At 45.6% G+C, this 21,518-nt stretch overlaps 1 protein-coding gene across 1 annotated transcript in view; it reads right to left on the bottom strand.

The window, feature by feature from the left end:
- Nucleotides 1–21,518, bottom strand: part of LOC106591568 (ADAMTS-like protein 3) — a 142,794-nt gene that overhangs the window by 49,303 nt on the left and 71,973 nt on the right. Inside the window, exons 3-6 of the mRNA XM_045689441.2 lie at nucleotides 17,454–17,601; nucleotides 13,243–13,327; nucleotides 7,485–7,780; nucleotides 5,748–5,880 (exon numbers count right to left, since the gene is read on the bottom strand). Of these exons, the coding sequence (XP_045545397.2) occupies nucleotides 5,748–5,880; nucleotides 7,485–7,780; nucleotides 13,243–13,327; nucleotides 17,454–17,601 (662 nt within the window). The remainder of the gene's footprint in view (nucleotides 1–5,747; nucleotides 5,881–7,484; nucleotides 7,781–13,242; nucleotides 13,328–17,453; nucleotides 17,602–21,518) is intronic.

The following is a 21,518-nucleotide window of genomic DNA, read 5'->3' as shown; positions in this document are numbered from 1 at the left end:
GTGTGTGTGTGTAGCATGAATGTAATATGTGTGTGAGTAGCATGAATGTAATATATGTGTGTGTGTGTGTAGCATGAATGTAATATGTGTGTGTGTGTGTAGCATGAATGTAATATGTGTGTGTGTGTGTGTGTAGCATGAATGTAATGTGTGTGTGTGTGTGTGTGTGTGTGTGTGTGTGTGTGTGTGTGTGTGTGTGTAGCATGAATGTAATATATATATGTGTGTGTGTGTGTGTGTAGCATGAATGTAATATATGTGTGTGTGTGTAGCATGAATGTAATATGTGTGTGTGTGTAGCATGAATGTAATATGTGTGTGTGTGTGTGTGTGTGTGTGTGTGTGTAGCATGAATGTAATATATATGTGTGTGTGTGTGTAGCATGAATGTAATACGTGTGTGTGTGTGTGTGTGTAGCATGAATGTAATATGTGTGTGTGTGTGTGTGTGTAGCATGAATGTAAAATGTGTGTGTGTGTAGCATTAATGTAATATATATATGTGTGTGTGTGTGTGTGTGTGTGTGTGTGTGTGTGTGTGTGTGTGTGTGTGTGTGTGTAGCATGAATGTAATATATATATGTGTGTGTGTGTAGCATGAATGTAATATAGGTGTGTGTGTGTGTGTGTGTGTGTGTGTGTGTGTAGCATGAATGTAATATGTGTGTGTGTGTGTGTGTGTAGCATGAATGTAATATGTGTGTGTGTGTGTGTGTGTGTGTGTGTAGCATGAATGTAATATATATGTGTGTGTGTGTGTAGCATGAATGTAATATGTGTGTAGCATGAATGTAAAATGTGTGTGTGTGTAGCATTAATGTAATATATGTGTGTGTGTGTGTGTGTGTGTGTGTGTGTGTGTGTGTGTGTGTGTGTGTGTGTGTGTGTGTGTGTGTGTGTGTAGCATGAATGTAATATATATGTGTGTGTGTAGCATGAATGTAATATGTGTGTGTGTGTGTAGCGTGAATGTAATATGTGTGTGTGTGTGTGTGTGTGTAGCGTGAATGTAATATGTGTGTGTGTAGCATGAATGTAATATATATATATATGTGTGTGTGTGTGTGTGTTTGCATAAGTGAGTGCATGTGTGCTAAGGTGCAGAGAATCAGAGCAGGTGGTCGGTCCAGTTTAAGTGTTCAGCAGTCTGATAGCTTGTAAATAGAAACGGTCTCTGAGCCTGTTGTTATCAGACCTCATGATCCGATACCATCTGCCCGACGGGAAGGGAGAGAACAGCTCGTGGCTGGGATATGTGGAGTCCTTGATGATGCTGTGTGCCTTCCTCAGGCACTGTTTCAAGTAGATTTGGTGTAATGCGTGGGAGTACGGTCCCTGTGATTTACTGGGCTGTCTTCACCACCCGCTGGAGGGCCTTGCAGTCATGGCCGGAGCAATTCTCATACCAGGCCATGATGCAACCAGTCAGGATGCTCTCGATGGTGCAGCGGTAGTATTTGGAGAGGACCCAGGGCGTCATGCCAAATTTCTTCAGCCGTTTTAGGAAGTGGAGACGCTGTTGCGCCCTCTTGACAAGAGTGGTGGTGTTGTTGGTCCATGGCATGGCTGGTACCCACACTCTTACCAACCTCTCCATGCCCACTGTCCTAGTGCCACAGACTTGGGGTGTATCTCAATAGTGGGATTGAAGGGAAGGAGAATAAGGAAGGGGATCTGCTTTGGACTATTGAGATACACCCAGGGCCAGGGACAAATGTTACTCCTGGCTGGTATGGGCTGTCACCCAAATCCCTGCCCACTGTCTGTGTAGGATCATAGGACTGTCTGTGTAGGATCATAGGGCTGTCTGTGTAGGATCATAGGGCTGTCTGTGTAGGATCATAGGGCTGTCTGTGGTGTGGCTTCATAGGGCTGTCTGTGGTGTGGCTTCATAGGGCTGTCTGTGGTGTGGCATCATAGGGCTGTCTGTGTGGCATCATAGGGCTGTCTGTGTGGCATCATAGGGCTGTCTGTGGTGTGGCATCATAGGGCTGTCTGTGGTGTGGCATCATAGGGCTGTCTGTGGTGTGGCATCATAGGGCTGTCTGTGTGGCATCATAGGGCTGTCTGTGTGGCATCATAGGGCTGTCTGTGGTGTGGCATCATAGGGCTGTCTGTGGTGTGGCATCATAGGGCTGTCTGTGGTGTGGCATCATAGGGCTGTCTGTGGTGTGGCATCATAGGGCTGTCTGTGGTGTGGCATCATAGGGCTGTCTGTGTGGCATCATAGGGCTGTCTGTGTGGCATCATAGGGCTGTCTGAATGAACAAGCCTTGTGTGAGCTCAACCCTGGGGCCAGAGAGTCTACTGTGTTTCTGCGGTTGGAGAAACAACTTTACTCAGGTTACTGCTGAAGCCATTAGTAGTTGTTATGGCAGACCACAAACTCCAATTGTATTATTATTCAAGCCTCTCCACGATGCAGCAATCATCTAAATGTTTATTCTAAGTTTGATTCCACCATAGAAAACAGAAATGTATTTGCAATGTTTATCCTAACTTTAATTACAAAGATGAACCTCATTTCCAAGTTATTCTAACGTTGAATGAAAAATTATTTGTTTTTAGAAGCTCTGCTTCACTCAAAAGGTATGTCTTCGTCCCAAATGGCTCCCTATTCTCTATTTAGTGCACTTTGGGCTCTGGTCAAAAGTAGTGTACTATATAAGGAGTAGGGTACAATTTGGGACTAAGCCTATGTCTCTGAAGGCATGCATGGCTGACACTTAAAAGATTTCATATCGAGTTAAAAACACTAGTTGAGACCTTGCCAGTGATATTGGAACCACCTGCGTTCTGTGTATGTCAAAACTACACACGCTAGTTCCATGGATTGTGACGGCAATTTGGGGCTTGGTTGGCTGATCCTTATCTTTAGGTCTGTCTCTGGATACTGTGTGTGTCGGCCTGTCTGTCTCTGGGTACTGTGTGTGTCGGCCTGTCTGTCTCTGGGTACTGTGTGTGTCGGCCTGTCTGTCTCTGGGTACTGTGTGTGTCGGTCTGTCTGTCTCTGGGTACTGTGTGTGTCGGCCTGTCTGTCTCTGGGTACTGTGTGTGTCGGTCTGTCTGTCTCTGGGTACTGTGTGTGTCGGCCTGTCTGTCTCTGGGTACTGTGTGTGTCGGCCTGTCTGTCTCTGGGTACTGTGTGTGTCGGCCTGTCTGTCTCTGGATACTGTGTGTGTCGGCCTGTCTGTCTCTGGATACTGTGTGTGTCGGCCTGTCTGTCTCTGGGTACTGTGTGTGTCGGCCGGTCTGTCTCTGGGTACTGTGTGTGTCGGTCTGTCTGTCTCTGGGTACTGTGTGTGTCGGCCTGTCTGTTTCTGGATACTGTGTGTGTCGGTCTGTCTGTCTCTGGATACTGTGTGTGTCGGCCTGTCTGTTTCTGGGTACTGTGTGTGTCGGCCTGTCTGTCTCTGGGTACTGTGTGTGTCGGCCTGTCTGTCTCTGGGTACTGTGTGTGTCTGCCTGTATCTGTCTCTGGGTACTGTGTGTGTCTGCCTGTATCTGTCTCTGGGTACTGTGTGTGTCGGCCTGTCTGTCTCTGGGTACTGTGTGTGTCGGCCTGTCTGTCTCTGGCTACTGTGTGTGTCGGCCTGTCTGTCTCTGGGTACTGTGTGTGTCTGCCTGTATCTGTCTCTGGGTACTGTGTGTGTCGGCCTGTCTGTCTCTGGGTACTGTGTGTGTCTGCCTGTATCTGTCTCTGGGTACTGTGTGTGTCGGCCTGTCTGTCTCTGGGTACTGTGTGTGTCTGCCTGTATCTGTCTTTGTCTGATGCTCTGAGAACCGGTCCTCTCTCAAATCACATTCACTTCTGCCAGAGCACCTACAACACAAACTCCCATTCCCTCTCCAATTCATTTTGGTCTGCGTCCCAAATGACACCCTGTTCCCTATAGAGTGCACTTCTTTTGACCAGCAAGTAGTGCACTACATAGGGAATAGGGTGCCATTTACGACGCATACCTAGTGTGCAGGAGGCCTTGTCAGAAGGGAAACAAACAACCAGATGTCTAAATAAGACAGTAAAGGAAAGGTTTCAGTTAGAGGGACACGGTCGAGAGGAGAAAACAGTTACGCTGTGCTTCCACCGTGTTTACCTCGGCTTCACATTTACTACAACAGGATGTTGTTACAGGAACAGAAACATCCGATTGGTCGTTAACAAACATCCTGGGTGACAGGATGTTTGGCTTCACTGGACAATGAAAAACGGTGGGAGGAGTATGTTCATGTGTTTACGGGTAAGAGAAGAACACACAAACTAATGCATGCATGCACGCACGCTGGCACGCACCCACATACACGGCCCTAACACATCTGGACAAGAGGAACACCTATGTGAGAATGCTGTTCATTGACTGAGTTCAGCATTCAACACTATTGTTCCCTCCAAGCTTGACACCAAGCTCAAAGCCCTGGGTCTGAACACCACCCTCTGCAACTGGATCCTGGACTTCCTGATGAGCAGACCACAGGCTGTGAGGATTGGCAACAACATCTCCTCCACACTGACTCTTAACACAGGGGCTCCCCAGGGGTGTGTCCTCACTCCTCTGCTGTACCTCCTGTTCACCCACAACTGTGTGGTGACACCCACTCCATCATCAAGTTTGCTGACCACTCCACTGTTGTAGGCCTGAGTCAGCCTATAGGGATGTGAGTGAACTGGCAGGACAACAAGCTCTCCCTCAATATCAGCAGAACAAAGGAGTTTATTGTTGACTTCAGGACGCAGATGAGGGAACACGCCCCGATCCACATCAACGACACTGCAGTAGAGAGAGTCAACAGTTTTAGGTTCCTCCACGTCCACCTCGCCGAAGACTTGACATGGACCAACAACACCACCGCTCTTGTCAAGAGGGCACAACAGGATCTTTACTTCCTAAGGCAGCTGAAGAAATTCAGCGTGCCACCCTGGATCCTCTCCAAATACTACCACTGCACCATCGAGAGCATCCTGAGCAGTTACCTCACAGCCTGGTATGGGAATGGCTCTGTCTACGACTGCAAGGCCCTCCAGCGGGTGGTGAAGACGGACCAGTACATCACTGGGGTGTGTTCCCACCCAGCCAGGACATCTACTTGAAATGGTGCCTGAGGAAGACAGTTTCTATCTACAAGTATGCTGAACACTTGAACTGGACTGACCATTTGCACTGACTTTCTGCACCTTTGCACTTACTCACATCACAATTGCTGCTAACAGACTTGTATTTACTAATGCTAATACTGCACAATTTAAACACTTGCCCCCCAATCCCCTCCTTCCCCAATACATGTGTAAATATTGTACTAGAATTTGCGCCTTCCTCTATTATACTTATGCTAAAATGCTTATTTCTATTACACTGAGCCATTTACTTTATGTTCATAGTCTTAAATTGTATTATTTGTTATTGTTGTTGCATTGTCGAGAAGCAACCTGAAAGTTAGCATTTCATTGGACGGTTATACCATGTGTATCCTGTTCATACAACTAATAAAACTTAAAACTTGAACACACACACACACACACACACACACACACACACACACACACACACACACACACACACACACACACACACACACACAAACAGGGGTATGCTAATGAGCGTGTATCGTTGCATGACAACAGAAGTAGGTTCCTGGCAGTATCGATCATTAGTCAAACATAGAATGTAAATGAGTTGTTGTGATTGGCCTGAACTTCAACCCAGCCAGCCAGTCAGAAGAGGATTGCCTAATGTGTGTTAGATTCTCACCTTGGGGGACACGGCTCGGGGTTGCAGATGCGGCCCATGACTGGAGGGCGGCTGGAGGGGTCACAGTGAGAATCATCAACCTCCTCTCCTCCTCTCCTCCGGCTCACACACCTGACCACCGCTGTCTGTCTCCCTGGGGGAGAGGGGGAACAGAGTTAGAGAGAGAGAGGGGGAGGGTGGGTGGGCAGGCTTAGAGAGGGGGGGGTGGTTTAGGTGGAGAATGACAAGGTGGAGAGCAAGGGAGAATGACAAAAGAGAGCAAAACAGAGAGGTAAGGAGACCGAAAACGGAGAACAACATAGAGAGGGCGAGCTGAGAGAGGGAGAGCTGAGAGAGGGAGAGCTGAGAGAGGGAGAGCTGAGAGAGGGAGAGCTGAGAGAGGGAGAGCTGAGAGAGGGAGAGCTGAGAGAGGGAGAGCTGAGAGAGGGAGAGCTGAGAGAGGGAGAGCTGAGAGAGGGAGAGCTGAGAGAGGGCGAGCTGAGAGAGGGAGAGCTGAGAGAGGGAGAGCTGAGAGAGGGAGAGCTGAGAGAGGGAGAGCTGAGAGAGGGAGAGCTGAGAGAGGGAGAGCTGAGAGAGGGAGAGCTGAGATAGGGCAAGCTGAGAGAGGGCAAGCTGAGAGAGGGCAAGCTGAGAGAGGGCGAGCTGAGAGAGGGCGAGCTGAGATAGGGCGAGCTGAGATAGGGCGAGCTGAGATAGGGCGAGCTGAGATAGGGCGAGCTGAGATAGGGCGAGCTGAGATAGGGAGAGCTGAGATAGGGCGAGCTGAAATAGGGCGAGCTGAGATAGGGAGAGCTGAGATAGGGAGAGCTGAGATAGGGAGAGCTGAGATAGGGAGAGCTGAGATAGGGCGAGCTGAAATAGGGCGAGCTGAGATAGGGAGAGCTGAGATAGGGAGAGCTGAGATAGGGAGAGCTGAGATAGGGAGAGCTGAGATAGGGAGAGCTGAGATAGGGAGAGCTGAGAGAGGGAGATAGTGGGGTTAGAGAAACAAAGAGGTCACACACGGACACTGAGATAGAAACAAAGCATCTACTGACTACTTGTTCTTCTTCTAAATTAATAACAATTTCGTTTTGGGGGGAAACTAACTCAATATACTTTAAAATGACTGAAACCAAATCCAAACTGTGTAGAAATGATAATGGACCTATATTCATACAGTTTCTTGACTGTTTAGCTCGCTAATAATCACTAGACAGTCAGGGAGCGCTGAAAATTCCCCGATGGATAGAGGACTATGTTTTGCAAAATGTTATGGCAAGGAAATATATGCAATTTTCAGTGTGGCCTTCAGAACTTTATTAAAGAACAAATGCGGCCCCCGGGGGGAAATGAGTTGGTCACCCCTGACCTCCTGTATATGACTATGAGAATCCCATCCTGTATAAAATAAATATGAAACTTTAATAAGAAAGCCATCTCACAGGGTAATAGTGAAGGAGTTATTTGAGTCATTACCAGTTTTATCATGTAGACAAGGATGTTGCATGTTTAGGATAATGCTAGAGTACAACCCTTTTTAGTAGTGTTTGGAATTTAGAATTATACCTAGGGTAATGTTTAGGATAATGTTTGTATTAATGTTTGGGAATATGTTTTGTATGACTCTTTGGGATAATGTGGCAGTATTATTTCGGATAACGTTTGGGAAAATATGTTTGGTATGATGGTTGGGATAACAATGTTACAATGTTTGGGACAACGTTTGGGTTTCGTTGAAGCACCGGTGCAGCTCACCTGTAGCACAGGAGGCAGAGCAGCCACTAAAGCCCCTGTAGTCCCAGTGGTGGGGCTCCTCACCCTGGGTGTGAGGGCCTTGAGGATCCTGGAGGTCAGGAGAGAAGCCTGGGCCTAGAGTACAGGCTCCCCCATCGCAGGGCCTCTCCAGCTCTGGCCGCTCTTCGCCGCACTCCTCCTCAGGCAGGTCCACCTCCGTCTGGGTGAAGGAGAGGAGGACACGACACTTCAGCTCCCGTGTCTGTTTCCCGAGCCCACAGGTGACGCTGCAGGGAGACCACGGCCCTGGGATTAACCTGGAGAGTACACACAGAGAGGAAGACTCAGCGAATTGAGTTAGGTTACACTGATATGAACACAGATGAAATTGTATATGTCCGTTTTTGACCGTCAAAAGTAAAACGCATCTCTACATTTTTTGTAAGAATTAAGTCGTTTCATACAACAATTAAAAAAACGAACAATTTGTATGTTTTTTTTTTTCAAAAGAACCTTCAAAGAACCCCCTGTATACAGTGCCTTTAGAAAGTATTCAGACCCCTTGACTTTATCCACATTTTGTTAGGTTACAGACTTATTCTAAAATTCATTAAATAGTTTTTTCCCCTCATCAATCTACACATAATACCCTATCATGACCAAGCAAAAACAGGTTTGTAGAAATTGTTGCTAATTTATAAAAATAAAAACATAAATATCACATTTACATAAGTATTCAGAGCCTTTACTCAGTACTTTGTTGAAAACCCTTTGACAGCAATTAAAGCCTCACATCTTCTTGGGTATGATGCTACAAGCTTGGCACACCCTGAATTTGGGGAGTTTCCCATTCTTCTCTGCAGATCCTCTCAACCTCTGTCAGGCAGGATGGGGTGTTGCTGCACAACTATTTTCAGGTCTCTCCAGAGATGTTCGATTGGGTTCAAGTCCGGTCTGTAGCTGGGCCACTCAAGGACTTTCAGAGACTTGTCCCAAAGCAACTCCTGCGTTGTCTTGGCTGTGTTCTTAGGGTTGTTGTCCTGTTGGAAGGTGAAACTTCGCCCCAGTCTGAGGTCCTGAGTGCTCTTGAGCAGGTTTTCATCAAGGATCTCTCTGTACTTGGCTCGGTTAATCTTTGCCTCAATCCTGACTAGTCTCCCAGTCCCTGCTGCTGAAAAACACGCCCACAGCATGATGCTGCCACCACCATGCTTCCTCCAGACATGACGCTTGGCATTCAGGCCAAAGAGTTGAATCTTGGTTTCATCAGACCAGAGAATCTTGTTTCTCATGGTCTGAGAGTCTTTAGGTGCCTTTTCGCAAACTCCAAGTGGGCTGTCATGTGCCTTTTACTGAGGATTGGCTTCCGTCGGGCCACTCTACCATAAAGGTCCGATTGGTGGAGTACTGCAGAGATGGTTGTCCTTCTGGAAGGTTCTCCCATCTCCACAGAGGAACTCTAGAGCTCTGTCAGTGTGACCATCGGGTTCTTGGTCACCTCCCTGACCAAGGCCCTTCTCCCCTATTGCTCAGTTTGGCCGGGAGGCCAGCTCTAGGAAGAATGATGGAGGCCACTGTGTTCTTTTGGACCTTCAATGCTGCAGAATTGTTTTGGTAACCTTCCCCAGATCTATGCCTCGACAGAATCCTGTCTCTGAGCTCTACGGACACTTCCTTCGACCTCATAGCTTGGTTTTTCACTGACATGCACTGCCAACTGTGGGACCTTATATAGATAGGTGTGTGCCTTTCCAAATCATGTCCAATCAATTTAATTTACCACAGATGGATTCCAATCAAGTTGTAGAAACATCTCAAGGATGATCAATGAAAACAGGATGCACATGAGCAACATTTTGAGTCTTATAGCAAAGGGTCTGAATACTTATGTAAATAAGGTATTTCTGTTTTTTTGTATTTGTAATACATGTACAAACATTTTTAAATACCTGTTTTCAATTTGTCATAATGGGGTAGTGTGTGTAGATTGCTGAGGATTTTTTTAATGTAATCCATTTTAGAATAAGGCTGTAACGTAACAAAATGCGGAAAAAGTAAAGGGGTCTGAATACTTTCCAAAGGCACCGTATGGTTCTAACTAGAACCCTCTATGAAGGGTTCTTCCAAGAACCATTTTATAATCTAAAGGTTCTTCCTAGAACCGTCTGTGAAGGGTTCTACCGAGAACCTTTTTATCTTTGGGGGGTTCTTCCTATAACCCTCCATGAACAGTTCCACTAACCTTATTAGACTTTAAAATGTAATTAGTTATGACAATACATTGCATGTATCATAAGGCCTTTATTTGAGGGCCTAATTATACCCTAACACAGGAATAACCTGGTTTACAGGCCACATCAGGCCTGCAAGTCACATTTAACTGGCATTATATTGGAATCCAGCCAGAGTTAGGATATCCTGCAACTTGCATTCAGAATGAATGCCAGGGTAGGGATGATTGAATACGGAGACTAACTCAATCATCTAAACTGGAACAACCATCTCAGTAACGGGTGCAATAAATCCAATTACTAACATATTGGATTCGTTTAGGAAACTGTATGCTATTTATCTTTGTGTAGCATAAATGAATCAACCAAGCAATGCACATGCAAAAACATAGATATTACAGTAAAACAACAATTCCGAAAATCTCGCTGCAATAGAGCATGCTGGGAAATTGTATATATGGTTCTATGTAGAACACTTCTTGCCTTCCAAAGAATCATCAAATAACCCTTTCTTCCAAAAAGGGTCCTTAGGATATTAAAAGTTCTAGGTAGAACCCTTTGCCTTACAAAGAACCCTTGTCTTCCAAAAAGGGTTATTCTGATCAAAATAGTTCTTGGTAGAACCCTATCCCTCCGAAAAAAAAACTTTTGGAACCCTTTTTTCTTAGACTGTAGGAAAATCATGCCATTTGGAATGCAGACTAACACTGAATGACAGACACGTTCTAGCTCAGCCAACCTAACACAGACCGACTGAAGTCCAAAGCTGTACTCTGACATACATTTTGGATACACAGTATATTTCAGTGAAAGAACAATTTATTTTACATTTGTAGTGTGTTGTATCTATACTCAGTGGGGAGGGAGTTAGGGAGGTGGGAAAAGAGAAGGAGAGACAGAAAGAGAAAGAGACAGAGAGAGCATGAAGAATGAAAAAAAGAACATTCCTTCATAAACAAAATAAATAAATGTTTGAAGTGACAGAAATCAGATTGTGACAATATTCATGTCTTGTATTTTTCTGCTGCTTATAAAAGTAATGTCATTCCAGAGGGTTTGTGAAAGTAGTTACATTTGTCCAATCGCCCCCCAAAGCCAGATGAGAAAGTCAACACACACACACACACACACACACACACACACACACACACACACACACACACACACACACACACACACACACACACACACACACACACACACACACACACACACACACACACACACACACACACACACACACACACACACACACACACACACACACACACACACACACACACACACACACACAGGTCCCGCTGTCTAAACATTCTTCTAGCGCTTAGGATTCTGTTTTATGGGACCTGCTATTCCCTCACAGCCATAGTGTGTCATGTTTGGACCGGTGTGTTGTGTGTGTGTGTGTGTGTGTGTGTGTGTGTGTGTGTGTGTGTGTGTGTGTGTGTGTGTGTGTGTGTGTGTGTGTGTGTGTGTGTGTGTGTGTGTGTGTGTGTGTGTGTGTGTGTGTGTGCACGCATGTTTAGACTGTGTCATTAAGAAAGATCATGATGATGTCAGAATGTAAATGAAAATGGAGAAAACAGACTCTTCTATGTACGGGGGTGAATGACTGATGTAAAGTGCTTTACTTCCAAAGACGTTGGGAACTAATGAGGGTGAAAGAGGTGGTGGGGAGGCTGTGTGTGTGTGTATCTGTGTGTGTGTGTGTGTGTCTTTGTGTGTGTGTCTGTGTGTGTGTGTGTGTGTGTGTGTGTGTGTGTGTGTGTGTGTGTGTGTGTGTGTGTGTGTGTGGTGTGTGTGTGTGTGTGTGTGTGTGTGTGTGTGTGTCTTTGTGTGTGTGTATGTATGTATGTGTATCTGTGTGTGAGGCAAACTCTCTGCAGGTGAGTCTGGGAGGTGTGTGTGAGATGTCTGCGAGTGTGTGTGTGTGTGTGTGTGTGTGTGTGTGTGTGTGTGAGGCAAACTCTCTGCAGGTGAGTCTGGGAGGTGTGTGTGAGATGTCTGCGAGTGTGTGTGTGTGTGTGTGTGTGTGTGTGTGGTGTGTGTGTGTGTGTGTGTGTGTGTGTGTGTGTGTGTGTGTGTGTGTGTGTGTGTGTGTGTGTTGGGAACTCTCTGAGGATGTGTCTGCAAGGGGTGTGGGAGATGTCTGCGAGTGTGTGTGTGTAAGAGAGTGTGTGAGGGTGTGTGAGCCTCTAGACCTGACAGATCCCAGGGTGTGTTTGTCAGTACTAACAGGACCACAGCAGCAGGCCATAATCACATGCTCATCACCAGCAGAGGAAGGAGAGGAAACTCACCAGGACATTAGCACAGACCTGTGGATAAGCTCTGGCGGTGTGTGTGTATATGTGTGAGTTATCAGGCCCGTGATAAGGGCTTGTGTTGGAGATATCCGGACCGCCATGCTCAGTGACTCAGCCTCTACACACGCACGCATGCACGCACACACCACCGGAATCCTGGAGTGTTCTCCTATATATAGCAAGATGAGTAACCGTGCGGAAAAGGAACGTCTAAAAGGGAAGTCTGTCTCTGATAGGGGTTAGGCACTACAGCAGTAATACAAGACAAGTTATCAGGGGAAACAGTCAATCTGGCAACCCCTTGCTCAGATTATACTAAGGGTTGCCAGATCTGCTGTGTTCCTGATAAATTGTTCAACTACTGCTGTGTCTCTCTCCTCTGTGAACTCTTAACCTTTTACAGCGGTGGGCTAAATCAGGGTCACATAGTGTTTCTTGGTATTCTTAAACAATTCTACTTTGAAACAAAAGTATACACCTCACACACATGGTTATGGGATAAAGAAAGAAGACACCTGTACCATGTCAGATATACAGTTGAAATGTATTAAATGTTGAGTTTGCATCCCAATATTACACTTTATATACATTACAGACGACTGAAATATAACAAAACCGTTTGACATAGAAACACTGGATTATATGTGTTTAAAAAAAAGAGAGAGAAACAGGAGCCAATGGCAGAAGTAGACTTCCATCCAGGTTCTCTTACTGTGTGTGTGTGTGTGTGTGTGTGTCTGTGTGTGTCTGTGTGTGTGTGTGTGTGTGTGTGTGTGTGTGTGTGTGTGTGTGTGTGTGTGTGTGTGTCTGTGTGTGTGTGTGTGTGTGTGTGTGTGTGTGTGTGTGTGTGTCTATGAGTGTGTCTATGAGTGTGTCTATGAGTGTGTCTATGAGTGTGTCTATGAGTGTGTCTGTGTGTTCTTGCGTCTGTGTGTGTGTGTGTGTGAGTGAGTCTGTGTCTGTGTCTGTGTGTGTGTGTGTGTGTGTGTGTGTGTGTGTGTGTGTGTGTGTGTGTGTGTGTGTCTGTGTGTGTGTCTATGAGTGTGTCTATGAGTGTGTCTATGAGTGTGTCTATGAGTGTGTCTGTGTGTTCTTGCGTCTGTGTGTGTGTGTGTGTGAGTCTGTGTGTTATTGCATCTGTTTGTGTGTGCATGTGTGTTTGTGTGTGTGTATGTGTGTGATCTTGCGTCTGTGTGCGTGTGCGCATGCAGTGTGGACTTGAGTGTGTTTATCGCTACTCACGTTGGTTCCTCTGTAGCGGTGCGTTGTTCTTCCAGCTCCTGGGCTTGTTTTAACCAGGGTAGCTTGGCCTCCACAGGAACTGACTCTAGATCAGATATTAAACACACATACAGTGGGGGAAAAAAGTATTTGATCCCCTGCTGATTTTGTACGTTTGCCCACTGACAAAGAAATGATCAGTCTATAATTTTAATGGTAGGTTTATTTGAACAGTGAGAGACAGAATGACAACAAAAATACCCAGAAAAACGCATGTCAAAAATGTTTTAAATTGATTTGCATTTTAATGAGGGAAATAAGTATTTGACCCCCTCTCAATCAGAAAGATTTCTGGCTCCCAGGTGTCTTTTATACAGGTAACGAGCTGAGATTAGGAGCACACTTAAAGGGAGTGCTCCTAACCGCAGCTTGTTACCTGTAAAAAAGACACCTGTCCACAGAAGCAATCAATCAATCAGATTCCAAACTCTCCACCATGGAAAAGACCAAAGAGCTCTCCAAGGATGTCAGGGACAAGATTGTAGACCTACACAAGGCTGGAATGGGCTACAAGACCATCGCCAAGCAGCTTGGTGAGAAGGTGACAACATTTGGTGCGATTATTCACAAATGGAAGAAACACAAAAGAACTGTCAATATCCCTCGGCCTGGAGCTCCATGCAAGATCTCACCTTGTGGGGTTGCAATGATCATGAGAACGGTGAGGAATCAGCCCAGAACTACATGGGAGGATCTTGTCAATGATCTCAAGGCAGCTGGGACCAAGAAAACAATTGGTAACACACTACGCCGTGAAGGACTGAAATCCTGCAAGGTCCCCCTGCTCAAGAATTAAATATACATGCCCGTCTGAAGTTTGCCAATGAACATATGAATGATTCAGAGGACAACTGGTGAAAGTCTTGTGGTCAGATGAGACCAAAATAGAGCTCTTTGGCATCAACTCAACTCGCCGTGTTTGGAGGAGGAGGAATTCTGCCTATGACCCCAAGAACACCGTCTCCACCGTCAAACATGGAGGTGGAAACATTATGCTTTGGGGGTGTTTTTCTGCTAAGGGGACAGGACAACTTCACCGCATCAAAGGGACGATGGACGGGGACATGTACCGTCAAATCTTGGGTGAGAACATCCTTCCCTCAGCCAGGGCATTGAAAATGAGTCGTGGATGGGTATTCCAGCATGACAATGGCCCAAAACACACGGCCAAGGCAACAAAGAAGTGGCTCAAGAAGAAGCACATTAAGGTCCTGGAGTGGCCTAGCCAGTCTTCAGACCTTAATCCCATAGAAAATCTGTGGAGGGAGCTGAAGGTTCGAGTTGCCAAACGTCAGCCTCGAAACCTTAATGACTTGGAGAAGATCTGCAAAGAGGAGTGGGACAAAATCCCTCCTGAGATGTGTGTAAACCTGGTGGCCAACTACAAGAAACTTCTGACCTCTGTGATTGCCAACAAGGGTTTTGCCACCAAGTACTAAGTCATGTTTTGCAGAGGGGTCAAATACTTATTTCCCTCATTAAAATGCAAATCATTTTATAACGTTTTTGACTTGCGTTTTTCTGGATTTTTTTGTTGTTATTCTGTCTCTCACTGTTCAAATAAACCTACTATTAAAATTATAGACTGATCATTTCTTTGTCAGTGGGCAAACGTACAAAATCAGCAGGGGATCAAATACTTTCCCCCCCCACTGTAGTTAGTCAGCTGCCTTACACTGGGCACAGTAACTGACTCCAGATCAGGGAAAGAGAGTTTTAGGCCACGTTCCCATGCTATATCTACCCATTTTCTGATGAAATGTACACATCCACAAGGGTTCGCCTAGGATAACACTGCAAAGTGTGGCACATCTCTCTCTGGTTTAACTATCCTTGTGGGGAACAGAACATTTATTTACTATCCTTGTGGGGACATTTCGCCAGCCCGCAAGGAAAAATGCTATTTTAGGCTTAGGAATTAGGTTTAGGGTTACAGTTAGTTAGGGTTAGGGTTAGGTTAAAGGGTTACGGTTAGCGAAAATAGGATTTTGAATGGGAATCAATTGTTTGGTCCCTACAAGGCCAGTAAAACAAGTGTGTGTGTGTGTGTGTGTGTGTGTGTGTGTGTGTGTGTGTGTGTGTGTGTGGGTGTGCAAGGCCCTGACTGTCCCTGACTGAACCCAGCATGAAAACTACCAAACCAATCACCATACTACTAAATCAGAAGAGAGGGGCGGCTGATTTACAGTACATCTCCTCCTCTCAACCGAATGATCATCCTTACTATTTCACTGGGAGACTTTTAAAAAGCAAATATTTCTCTGTCAAGTAGCTCATATTTTCACCCACCATTTACTCCAGATGTCTACCACGATGCCAGTTTTGACTCTTTGCCAACATTACTGAAGCCTGGAGTTCTAGAGCCAAACCCACATCACTCTGCACACAGACTTTCTCATACACCCCCCCACACACACATATATATACACACCCCAGTGGTCTTTAGTCTCCAGTCCCTTCCTGATAATGAAGCCCTATGACTTAGTTAATTGTCTGCTGCATAAATATTTGCTTGCCAGATTGAGTTTTACTCCTGACTGTATGTAGACGGGGGAGGCTGACAGTCTTAGCTGTATATAGACAAGGGGAGGCTGACAGTATTAGCTTTATGTTGACAGGAGGAGGCTGACAGTATTAGCTTTATGTAGACAGGGGGAGGCTGACAGTATTAACTGTATGTTGGCAGGGGGAGGCTGACAGTATTAGCTGTATGTTGACAGGGGGAGGCTGACAGTATTAGCTGCATGTCGACGGGGGAAGCTGACAGTATTAGCTGTATGTTGACAAGGGGAGGCTGTCAGTATTAGCTGTATGTTGACAGGGGGAGGCTGACAGTACTAGCTGTATGTAGACAGGGGGAGGCTGTCAATCTTAGCTGTATGTCGACAGGGGGAGGCTGACAGTATTAGCTGTATGTTGGCAGGGGGAGGCTGACAGTTTTAGCTGTATGTCGACAGAGGGAGGCTGTCAGTTTTAGCTGTATGTTGACAGGGGGAGGCTGACAGTATTAGCTGTATGTAGACAGGGGGAGGCTGACAGTATTAGCTGTATGCAGACAGGGGAGGCTGACAGTATTAGCTGTATGCAGACAGGGGGAGGCTGACAGTATTAGCTGTATGCAGACAGGGGAGGCTGACAGTATTAGCTGTATGCAGACAGGGGGAGGCTGACAGTATTAGCTGTATGCAGACAGGGGAGGCTGACAGTATTAGCTTTATGTAGACGGGGGAGGCTGACAGTAATATCTGTATGTTGACAAGGAGAGGCTGTCAGTATTAGCTGTATGTTGACGGGGGAGGCTGACAGTCTTAGCTGTATGTAGACAGGGGGAGGCTGACAGTACTAACTGTATGGTGATATGGGGAGGCTGACAGTATTAGCTGTTTGTAGACAGGGGGAGGCTGACAGTATTAGCTGTATGTCGACAGGGGGATGCTGACAGTATTAGCTGTATGTCGACATGGGGAGGCTGTCAGTATTAGCTGTATGTCGACAGGGGGAGGCTGACAGTATTAGCTGTATGTCGACAGGGGGAGGCTGACAGTATTAGCTGTATGTCGACAGGGAGAGGCTGTCAGTATTAGCTGTATGTCGACAGGGAGAGGCTGACAGTCAAAGCTGTATGCAGACGGGGAGGCTGACAGTATTAGCTGTATGTGGATAGGGGGATGCTGACAGTACTAGTTGTATGTAGATAGGGGGAGACTGACAGTACTCGTTGTATGTAGACAGGGGGAGGCTGACAGTACTAACTGTATGTTGATATGGGGAGGCTGTCAGTATTAGCTGTATGTCGACATGGGGAGGCTGTCAGTATTAGCTGTATGTAGACACGGAGAGGCTGACAGTATTAGCTGTATGCAGACGGGGAGGCTGACTGTATTAGCTGTATGTAGACAGGGGAGGCTGACAGTACTAGATGTATGTAGACAGGGGAGGCTGACAGTACTAGTTGTATGTAGACAGGGGAGGCTGACAGTATTAGCTGTATGTAGACAGGGGGAGGCTGACAGTACTAGTTGTATGTAGACAGGGGAGGCTGACAGTATTAGCTGTATTTAGACAGGGGAGGCTGACAGTACTAGCTGTATGTAGACAGGGGAGGCTGACAGTACTAGTTGTATGTAGACAGGGGGACACACACATAAACACAGACACAGTGGATACTGTACCTCTGGGTTTGTGGCATGCGACAGGTACCAGGCAGTCTTCTTTGATATGTGGTTTGAGGGATGTGTTACAGCCACCAGTGTGCTGTCCCCTGTGGTCAATACACAGGACCACTCTGTACCGCAACCCACGGCCACACGTCACTGTGCACTGAAAAACACACGCGCACACACACACACACACACACACACACACACACACACACACACACACACACACACACACACACACACACACACACACACACACACACACACACACACACACACACACACACACACACACACACACACACACACACACACACACAAAATAGCACACACTATAACCAACCACCAGTTTATATAAACGTAATACTGACTTTATATTAATTGTATATGTTATATGCACATATGCTCCTGTTCTTACCACATACAGCCAGTTCATAGAGGCTTCATGGCCAGTTCATAGAGGCTTCATAGCCAGTTTACAGAGGCTTGTAGCCAATTAACAGAGTGAGTGGCTTCAAGTTCTTCTGTGTGCACATCACTGAGGACCTGAAAAGGTCTCGTCACACCGACATCATGGTGAAGAAGGCGCCTCTACAACCTCAGGCGGCTGAAAAGATTTGCCGTGGCCCCTAAGACCCTCACAAACATCTACAGATGCACCATTGAGCGCATTCTGTCGGGCTGCATCACCACCTGGTACGGCAACTGATCAACACTCAACCGCATGGCGATACAGAGGGAGGTGAGGGCAGCTGCCTTCCCTCCAGGACATCTACAGCGTTCGGTGTCAATGGAAGGCCAAGAAGACCATTAAGGACCCAATCCACCTGAGCCAAGGACTGTTCATTTGGCTACCGTCTGACAGAAGGAGTCAGTACAGGTGCATCACCGCTAAGACCCAGAGACAAAAAAACAGCTTCTATTATCAGACCATCAGACTGTTGAACAGCTTCTATCACCAGACCATCAGACTGTTGAACAGTTTCTATTACCAGACCATCAGACTGTTGAACAGCTTCTATCACCATCAAACTGTTGAACAGCTTCTATCATCAGACCATCAGACTGTTGAACAGCTTCTATTACCAGACCATCAGACTGTTGAACAGCTTCTATTACCAGACCATCAGACTGTTGAACAGCTTCTATTACCAGACCATCAGACTGTTGAACAGCTTCTATTACCATCAGACTGTTGAACATCTTCTATTACCAGACCATCAGACTGTTGAACAGCTTCTATTACCATCAGACTGTTGAACAGCTTCTATTACCAGACCATCAGACTGTTGAACAGCTTCAATTACCAGACCATCAGACTGTTGAAAAGCTTCTATCACCAGACCATCAGACTGTTGAACAGCTTCTATTACCAGACAATCAGGCTGTTGAACAGCTTCTATTACCAGACCATCAGACTGTTGAACAGCTTCTATTACCAGACCATCAGACTGTTGAACAGCTTCTATTACCATCAGACTGTTGTACAGCTTCTATCACCAGACCATCAGACTGTTGAACAGCTTCTATCACCAGACCATCAGACTGTTGAACAGCTTCTATTACCATCAGACTGTTGAACAGCTTCTATTACTAGACCATCAGGCTGTTGAACAGCTTCTATCACCAGAACATCAGACTGTTGAACAGCTTCTATTACCATCAGACTGTTGAACAGCTTCTATTACTAGACCATCAGTCTGTTGAACAGCTTCTATCACCAGACCATCAGACTGTTGAACAGCTTCTATTACCATCAGACTGTTGAACAGCTTCTATTACTAGACCATCAGTCTGTTGAACAGCTTCTATCACCAGACCATCAGACTGTTGTACAGCTTCTATCACCAGACCATCAGACTGTTGAACAGCTTCTATCACCAGACCATCAGACTGTTGAACAGCTTCTATTACCATCAGACTGTTGAACAGCTTCTATTACTAGACAATCAGTCTGTTGAACAGCTTCTATCACCAGACCATCAGACTGTTGAACAGCTTCTATTACCATCAGACTATTGAACAGCTTATATTACCATCAGACTGTTGAACAACTTCTATCACCAGACCATCAGACTGTTGAACAGCTTCTATTACCAGACCATCAGACTGTTGAACAGCTTCAATCACCAGACCATCAGACTGTTGAACAGCTTCTATTATCATCAGACTGTTGAACAGCTTCTATTACCAGACCATCAGACTGTTGAACAGCTTCTATCATCAGACCATCAGACTGTTGAACAGCTTCTATTGCCAGACCATCAGACTGTTGAACAGCTTCTATCACCAGACCATCTGACTGATGAACAGCTTCTATTACCATCAGACTGTTGAACAGCCTCTATCACCAGACCATCAGACTGTTGAACAGCTTCTATCACCAGACCATCAGACTGTTGAACAGCTTATATTACCATCAGACTGTTGAAAAGCTTCTATCACCAGACCATCAGACTGTTGAACAGCTTATGTCACCACTCCAACAGACTATTGAAAAGCTTCTATTACCAGACCACCAGACTGTTGAACAGCTTCTATTACCATCAGACTGTTGAACAGCTTCTATTACCAGACCATCAGAATGTTGAACAGCTTCTATTACCAGACCATCAGACTGTTGAACAGCTTCTATTACCAGACCATAAGACTGTTGAACAGCTTATATAACCAGACCATCGGAATGTTGAACAGCTTCTATCACCAGACCATCAGACTGTTGAACAGCTTCTATCACCAGACCATCAGACTGTTGAACAGCTTCTATTACCATCAGACTGTTGAAAAGCTTCTATCACCAGACCATCAGACTGTTGAACAGCCTCTATTACCAGACCATCAGGCTGTTGAACAGCTTCTATTACCATCAGACTGTTGAACAGCTTCTATTACCAGACCATCAGACTGTTGAACAGCTTCTATTACCAGACCATCAGACTGTTGAACAGCTTCTATTACCAGCCATCAGACTGTTGAAAAGCTTCTATCACCAGACCATCAGACTGTTGAACAGCTTCTATTACCAGACAATCAGGCTGTTGAACAGCTTCTATTACCAGACCATCAGACTGTTGAACAGCTTCTATTACCAGACCATCAGACTGTTAAACAGCTTCTATTACCATCAGACTGTTGTACAGCTTCTATCACCAGACCATCAGACTGTTGAACAGCTTCTATCACCAGACCATCAGACTGTTGAACAGCTTCTATTACCATCAGACTGTTGAACAGCTTCTATTACCAGACCATCAGTCTGTTGAACAGCTTAAATTACCATCAGACTGTTGAACAACTTCTACCACCAGACCATCAGACTGTTGAACAGCTTCTATTACCATCAGACTATTGAACAGCTTATATTACCATCAGACTGTTGAACAGCTTCTATTACCAGACCATCAGACTGTTGAACAGCTTCTATTACCAGACCATCAGACTGTTGAACAGCTTCTATCATCAGACCATCAGACTGTTGAACAGCTTCTATCACCTTCAGACTGTTGAACAGCTTCTATTACCATCAGACTGTTGAACAGCTTCTATTGCCAGACCATCAGATTGTTGAACAGCTTCTATCACCAGACCATCAGACTGTTGAACAGCTTCTATTACCAGACCATCAGACTGTTGAACAGCTTCTATTACCAGACCATCAGACTGTTGAACAGCTTCTATTATCATCAGACTGTTGAACAGCTTCTATTACCAGACCATCAGACTGTTGAACAGCTTCTATCATCAGACCATCAGACTGTTGAACAGCTTCTATTGCCAGACCATCAGACTGTTGAACAGCTTCTATCACCAGACCATCAGACTGTTGAACAGCTTCTATTACCAGACCATCAGACTGTTGAACAGCTTCTATTACCAGACCATCAGACTGTTGAACAGCTTCTATTACCAGACCATAAGACTGTTGAACAGCTTCTATCACCAGACCATCAGAATGTTGAACAGCTTCTATCACCAGACCATCAGACTGTTGAACAGCTTCTATTACCATCAGACTGTTGAAAAGCTTCTATCACCAGACCATCAGACTGTTGAACAGCCTCTATTACCAGACCATCA

The sequence above is a fragment of the Salmo salar genome, chromosome 11 (genome assembly GCF_965601325.2).
Source record: "Salmo salar chromosome 11, fSalSal1, whole genome shotgun sequence".
In the NCBI taxonomy this organism is placed as follows: domain Eukaryota; kingdom Metazoa; phylum Chordata; class Actinopteri; order Salmoniformes; family Salmonidae; genus Salmo; species Salmo salar.
The sequence above is the reverse complement of the archived record's forward strand: the minus strand, read 5'-3'. Positions and strand labels throughout refer to the sequence as shown.